At 52.9% G+C, this 6,876-nt stretch overlaps 1 protein-coding gene across 1 annotated transcript; it reads right to left on the bottom strand.

Moving 5' to 3' along the window:
- Nucleotides 1-813: 813 nt before the first annotated feature.
- Nucleotides 814-6,194, bottom strand: LAG3 (lymphocyte activating 3). The gene is made up of 8 exons (XM_009639187.2): nucleotides 6,107-6,194; nucleotides 5,747-5,918; nucleotides 5,357-5,583; nucleotides 4,844-5,101; nucleotides 4,378-4,671; nucleotides 3,744-4,034; nucleotides 3,363-3,478; nucleotides 814-924 (listed from the first exon to the last, which is right to left on the bottom strand). The coding sequence occupies exons 1-8, from the start codon at nucleotides 6,159-6,161 to the stop codon at nucleotides 814-816; spliced, it is 1,524 nt and encodes a 507-aa protein (XP_009637482.1). The 5' UTR covers nucleotides 6,162-6,194.
- Nucleotides 6,195-6,876: the final 682 nt, after the last annotated feature.

Here is a 6,876-nt window from a genome sequence, read left to right as displayed (position 1 = left end):
GGAGGAGGGGGGGGAAGTCTCTGAAGCACAGCAAAAAGGACAGAATGAACCTGTGATTCTTTCTTCGCCAGTGGCATTTAATTTCCCCTTTACCCCCGTCAAAATGTCAGAAATGAACAGGCAACTTCAGTAAGGCAGAACTGAAAGAGAAAGGGAAGGCAGCAAAGTCCTCAGAAGCCGCTTCACGCAGGCAGAGGTACAGCCGGCACCATCGACAGGCACGATTCTCCACAAGCACACTCAGGGGCCAGTGGATTGTTTTGTCAGACAGATTTATTTTAGGTTCTAAAATGAGTTTCCAATAAAATAAACCACTCAAAATGTGCAACATGTGCAGTCCTCTGTGGGGTCCCGTCTGCCACTGAATGAGCGCAAGAGCAGGGCAGTGCGGGGAGAAGAAAGTGGGCAGGGGGCAGAAAACACCGTCAGGCTGCAGGGGAGCTGGGTTCCAGCTGTCCCCCGGGTTTAGGTGTCCCACCAGTGAAAGGCTGTGAGAGAGGCTGTGAAGGAGGGGCACAGGGTGGGAGAGAGAAGTGGCACTGAAGCAGGCAATAGCTACTGGCTCTGGCTCAAATACTCCCACTAGCTCCAAAGCATCTGTGCTGCCTGCCACCTTACTGCAGCGGCGAGTCTTATCTTGTCCTGCTACGCAGCTTCCAGGCCCTCTGCAGGTACAGAGCTCCCACGGCCTCCTGCTATGTTCATGCCATCCGTACATCCTCCTGAGAGGTCTGCATGGTGCCCATCTCTCTGCAGCATGGCACACAGAGTTTCATCCTCCCATGCAGACTGGACCCGGTGTCCCTGCTCTCATCAGCACTCAGTTTGTTGGATCTTGTCTTTCTGGTTCTCCTCCACCTCCTTCTTCTTTGGCACAGTGACTGCAACCATTGCTTCCAGTGCTGGGAAAGCAGGAGACCGTGCCTGAAAGGGAAGAAAGGGGCAATATCAGGCATGAGAGGGAGACGGGAAGGCACAAGTCTGGGCTTCTCCCTGCCACGGAAGACATGGCCCTACTGATTGCAACCATGAGGCTCCCATTCCCTCCTAGAGCCAGGGAAGAGCCCCAGACCCACTCTCTGAGATGCATAGTTTCTTCTGGGGAAAGCTGGCTCAACACTTACTGGGTGTAAGGAATAACACTGACAGAACACGCTTAAGAGAGAGCAAAGAATGGTCTTGGCAATGGTCAGGCCATCATCAGGTTCCGTGGCATGCCTGATTTTACAACACCTTTTCAGAGATTAATTAAAGGCATGAAAGTCCATGCAAAATGAGATAAGAACAAATTAAAGACAGAACCACTTTCACATCTTGCTCTAACATGTGACTTTCTAGACAATAGAAAAGAGAGAGATCTCAGGGCTCCTGATAACAGTACATGGTGGCACACAGGCAATCAATACAACTGGAAAGATGAGGTTAGTAGAAGAATGGCATGAGGGGGTGTGTGATCTCAGCTAAGAGGAAGGGACTGGGATTTTGCTGGCAGGTTTCTGCCAGGCTGTAGAGAAATGATAAGCACAAGTCTTCAAAGATCTGTTGTGGGACCTATCATTAATGGCACAGAGAGCACAAAAGTGCTAAGGAGCTATGTAGCTGATAAAGTTGAGGAGCCTCATTTGGAAGAAAGAGGATGAAAATATCACCCAAGACCCAGATATTTTAGGAGAATAGAACAGTAAACTGAATGACAGGGTGAACGAAATGCAACAGTGCCAAGCACATGTTGATGGGCTCAGGGGATCGGAACAGGGATTCCTAATGTGTGGGCAATTGCCCATCAAGGGATACCGGTGCGCAGACAGTGTTCAACCAATGCAAGAAGAGCAAATGCAGTCTCAGAGAATGCCAGCAGAGAGAGGGAGAGAACAAGAGAAGAGCTAATATCTTTGCTCGAGGCACCACATCTGCACTCTCACAAAGGATGAGCCCACCAGGGAAGCTGTGCAAAGAAGGGCAGGAGGGAGGAGGACGATCAGGGGATGGAGGACCTGTGCTGCAACAGAGGAGCTTTGCTCACTTGGCAAAGCAAGGCTGTGAGGGCACAGACAAATGCTTTGAGGCAATCTAACCCTGGCTGGATTAGAGCTGTTTAAGCTAGCAGAACTGGACATCCAGGTACCCTATCTCCTGCTAGCTGAGGGTTTGCAGTTACACTGCAAAGGGCTATTTGTCCAAGGTTTTAGGCCAGAAAGGGTGGTTCTGATCATCTTGTCCTGGACTTGCACAGTCTAGAGGGTCACCCAGAAACTGTAGGTCTCTGCCTTAGATTATCCTTTACCATCAGTGCTGATTAAGGACTGATGATGAAGAACGAGTCATGAGTCTCTCTAGCGCTACCTGCAGTGTTTTTTTTTTTAATGCCCATCTTGCTTCTGTTCTGATGTTGCCCGTCTTCAGCCTCCGGCCACCAGGATTCGCTAAGAATTTGCATCACTGCTGTCACATCCCTCATCTTCAGTCCAAGGCAGGTTCAAGGCACCCAGCTCTTTTGCCAGTGCAAGTCCTCCCAACCTGAGATCGCCCCGAGCCCCAGGCCGTTTCTGCAGTTGAAGGGGATTTTCACTGTGGGCCCTTTCCAAGAAGCTGAGCGGAAGGTAACTACATCACAGCTACTCACAAAAGGTGTCCCTTGTCAGCAAAGAGAAACCCTGAAGGAAGAATTTGCCATGTAATTCATTTGCAGAGAAACAGCATGAGAACTGCAGAGAAACAGTCTGACTTGTTTGCACAGTTTTTTCCAGTGGCATGCTGGGGAGGGATCAGTCCTGCCCTGGCCTTTGGGATGATCAAGGCAAAGCAGAGTTTTCAGCAGACGAGGTACTGGAACAAGCTGAGCAAACGAAGGGCAGTAAGTTGCCAGAAGCAGACAGCCAAGGCATGAGGGCTGAGCCAGAAACAACAGACCTGCATGGAGATTGGCGTCTGGGGACCAGCAGGCATTTGTATGGAACAGGAGACTCTCTTACATCAAAGCATCCAGATAAGGAATAAGAGAGAGGATACCTACAAAAGCCTGGAAATTAACCCTCCTCTATTACAGCATGGCTTGATCTCTGTGAGAATAAACAAGAGGCTTGACAAGGCTGGGCTGTGATTGTCTTCCTAGGAGGTTTTACCCCTCCTCTGAGGTGTCTGACCTGCCCCCAGACAAACGCCACAGTTAGCCAGGCCTGCCGATGCCCAGGATATGGCTTTCACTGCATGCCCATGCCACCCTCAGCAGGCTGCCCGAGCCCCATTCTCCCTCTGGCTGCTGTGTCCCTGAGGCGTTTCACTGCTGCCCCTAGGGTACCCAGGGAAAGGTCATATAAGGGATGTACAGGAAAACTAACAGGACTGGGGTGATGGACACTTACCCTTTTTTGCAGGGCCAGAGCCAGAACACAGACTGTAAGCAGGAGGAAGAGGGTGAGGGTGAGCCAGAAAGTAACCTGCCCACTGAAGATGCTGGGAGGGCCGGAGGTCTGGGCACCTGTGAGGAGGAACCACAGTTAGGAAGGAGGGGAAGGCTGCTTTTGCACTGGGGCAAGGCTGGGACTGCACAGAGAGAGGCAACCTGGAAAAGGGTGCAGGGACAAACAGGAGGAACTGGTGAGGGCTAAGACAGGATGACGACAGGATGGGATCCAAGCCATCAAAGGGGAAAAAGAAGAGGTGAGGCCGAGAGATGAAAGGGCATTAGGAAATTGAGCAGGGCAAGAGGAAGGAATCGGTTACAGATCCACGGGGCACAGTACCTGTGATCTGCAGCCCGTATTCCACTGCTCCCAGTCTGCCTTCTGGGCCATATACGCTGCATTCCCACGTGCCCATATCCTTCTGTGATACTCGGGGGATTTCAAAGGTAGGGCCTGTCTGGGACCTGTGGCCCTCCAGGTTACGGGAGGTAGCCACAGCCAGCTTGCTGCTAGTGGGGACTGAGTCGAGGTGCTTCCATTGGAAACGTTCATGCCCCCGGGGGTGTGTGAGGCCGCAGATGAGCAGCAAGTGAGACCCCTCAGAAACCGGTCCTTGGATGCTCGGGGTGACTGCAGCAAAGGAAAAAAAATATCCTCAGGAAAGACTACAGGCAGGTCCACATCTCTTCTCCATCCCTCCTTCTTCTAATACACCCCTCCTTCATTACCTCCTCCTCTAATTTATTTTCTTTGTCTTCCTCTGTTGTCAAGAAGAATAATCAAGTTACCCAGGAAACCCCCTGCTTTCAGCAGAGTCCAGTGCAGTGCAATGCCCTGAACAGAGACCCTGTTCCCCACCCCAGGGTGAGAACCTATGATCAGGTGCAACCCATGCTCACTGCGCTGACGTGCAGGGAGGTTCACCTGCAAGCAGCAGGGGACCCTGGTTGCACCTCCTTGTCTCTCCTCTCACCTGTAATCACTGCCAAGGTCACATCCCTGCTGATTGTCTTGCTGCCAACAGAGACAGCACAGCGGTACTGCCCTGCATCACCTGGCCCCACCGCAGAGAGATGAAGGGGGAAGCTTCTGTTGCTCAAATTCTGGGAGATGCCCTGGGCTTGCAAGTGTCCTGCTGCAAAGCGGCTCCAGTGGGCTGTCACCACGTTGATTCCAAAGGCACTGGGAAGGTTGCTCAGGGTGCAGGGTAGATCAGCTGAAGAGCCAGCTGCAGCATAGACCACAGGGTTCGCTGGGCCATCAAAACCTGAGCCAGAGAGAGAGAGGACAATGTGGGGCAGTGGCTGGAAAGAGCTCTGCAGTGAGGTGGCTGGCCTGGGAAGTGAGGACAAGGGAAGCTGGAGCCATGGGGGCTGATCAGTCACATCAAAGGGAGCAACTAGGGGATGCTGGAGTAGCAATGCAGAGGCTAGGCTCACCTAGAATTTGCAGGTTGTACGTGGCAGAAATGATTTCATTATCGGAGTATCTGAGCTGGCAGCGCCAGGAGCCTGCATCACTGACAGCTGGCCGGAGGATGGAGAGAGTCCCATGCAAGGCGCAGAAGGTCCTGGAGGTGGGGACCAGGTGCCCATTGTGGAACCAGCATGTCTCCACAAGGCTGGCCCGGTGGCTAGAGTTGCAGCTCAGCAAGAGCGGCTCATTTTCTACCACAGGGCTGGGTGGACTGAGTGTTACTGTGAGAAAAAGAAAGGAGGGGAGGCAGGAGAAGTTAGGTCATGGGGGGACTACCAAATCATCCCTTTGTGCCCCTCCCCTCCCCCCCCAATCCCCATCCCTCTCTGCAGAGCTGAGAGCAGACAGCAGGAAGCTGCGTGCTTTTGGGCAGCTGCTGCCTGTATTCTAGCCTGCCCCGGCAAACACAGCAGCCCCACCCTGCCCCACCCCTACAACATCCCCGGACCGAAAATCAACAGTCCATCATCTCCTACCTGTGATCACCCCCAGCTCCACCTGGCAGCTGTGGACCCCCGTGTTGTATGCCACCTGCGCCTCATACAGCCCGGCGTCCTCGCTCCGGACTGGGTCGATGCGCAGGGAGAAGTTGCCGTTGCGTAAGGCAGAGTCCTGAACGGACACCCGGGGCCGCATGGGCAGTGCTGCCTTCCGGAGGCCGGAGTACTCCACCTCCAGCACCATGTGTGGCTCCTGGTGGGGGCTGAGAGTGGGACAAGTGAGTGGCTCGTGCCGGAGGCAAAGGTGAGATCAAGGGTGGGGGGCAGGAAGGAGGGAACGTGGGGACGGAGAAAGGGGACCCAAAGTGTCTCCCGCCCTCCCCCATCCCCCCACAAGGACACAGATCCCTCCTGGCCCTGGTGTACCTTCCCACATGTCGCTTCCACAGCACGGACGTCTTGTCGGGCAGCTGCTTCCAGCTCTTTGACGTCTTTCTGAGGTGCAGGTGGCAAGGCAGCACAGCTGAGCTCCCCGCGCTGGCCCACACCTTCTGCTCCCTGCTTCCCCCCTCTGCTACTCCCAGCAGGATGTGGCCAGCTGTAATGAGAGGGAGGGTTGAGCAAAGGGTGGGACTTGTGGAGCAGAGGGCAATATCTGGCCATCTTCAGTGGGGTTTGAAAGGCACAAATTCTCCCTTCCAGACCTGTCAGTGACCGAGTAACACCCAGGCTCAATTTACTGAGCTACCCTGCCCTCCCTGATTACTTTCAGCACCTCTTTCTTACCATTGAAAGCCAGCAGAGTGAAGGCGAGCAACAGCGCCAGGGACGCCAGCCTCATGGTGACATCCAGGAGAGGCAAGAGGCTGTGTCTTCCCACTTGGGTCTGTGCTTGATCGGGTCCGAAGCTTCAGGAGATCAGCAAAAATGAGGGATGGGCAAAGAAGATGTTGGAGTGGGTGTTTGAGCCACGGGGGAGCCAGCTGGACGTGCTTGCTCTGGCGCTGTCTCTCTCTGTCTGATCAAAGCATTTCCCTGGATGCCCTTATATTGCAGGTGGGCAGCTAATTTCCTCATATCACTAAGAAGATGCGTCACGGCCAAGAAACCAGTATAAGTCTGGGGCACGTGAAGGCAGAGCTGAAGCCAGTGAGAGAGGAGGGAGGGACCAGAGACACTGCTCTAAGCATCTTTTAGTGGAAATTCTTTGGGTCGCTGTTGTTTTTCTTACAAGTTTCGCTTCTACATAGACAGTGGAAAAAGCGTAGAAGACACTTCCCAGCAAGTGCCTTTCATGTTTTTCTTTCATCTCTTACCTTTTTTGGTTTGATCTTTCCACCTCTTACAGCTTTTCTCTAATTGTTTCAAGGCTTTTGATAACAGGTTGTTCTTTTCTCTGCTGGTTTTTTTTTTGTTGTTGTCATTGTGTTTTTGTTTATTTTTTTTTCCTTCTTTAATCCTTCACATGTGCTGATTTTTTTTGCTCTTTCTCATTGGCCAGTTCACAGGCAGCGTGAGGAAAGTGTCTATGGTGAGCTCCAGCCAGGGCAACATGT

Source organism: Egretta garzetta, unplaced genomic scaffold, assembly GCF_000687185.1.
Source record: "Egretta garzetta isolate BGI_Z169 unplaced genomic scaffold, ASM68718v1 scaffold85, whole genome shotgun sequence".
Lineage (NCBI taxonomy): Eukaryota > Metazoa > Chordata > Aves > Pelecaniformes > Ardeidae > Egretta > Egretta garzetta.
This window is presented reverse-complemented; position numbering and strand designations above follow the sequence as displayed.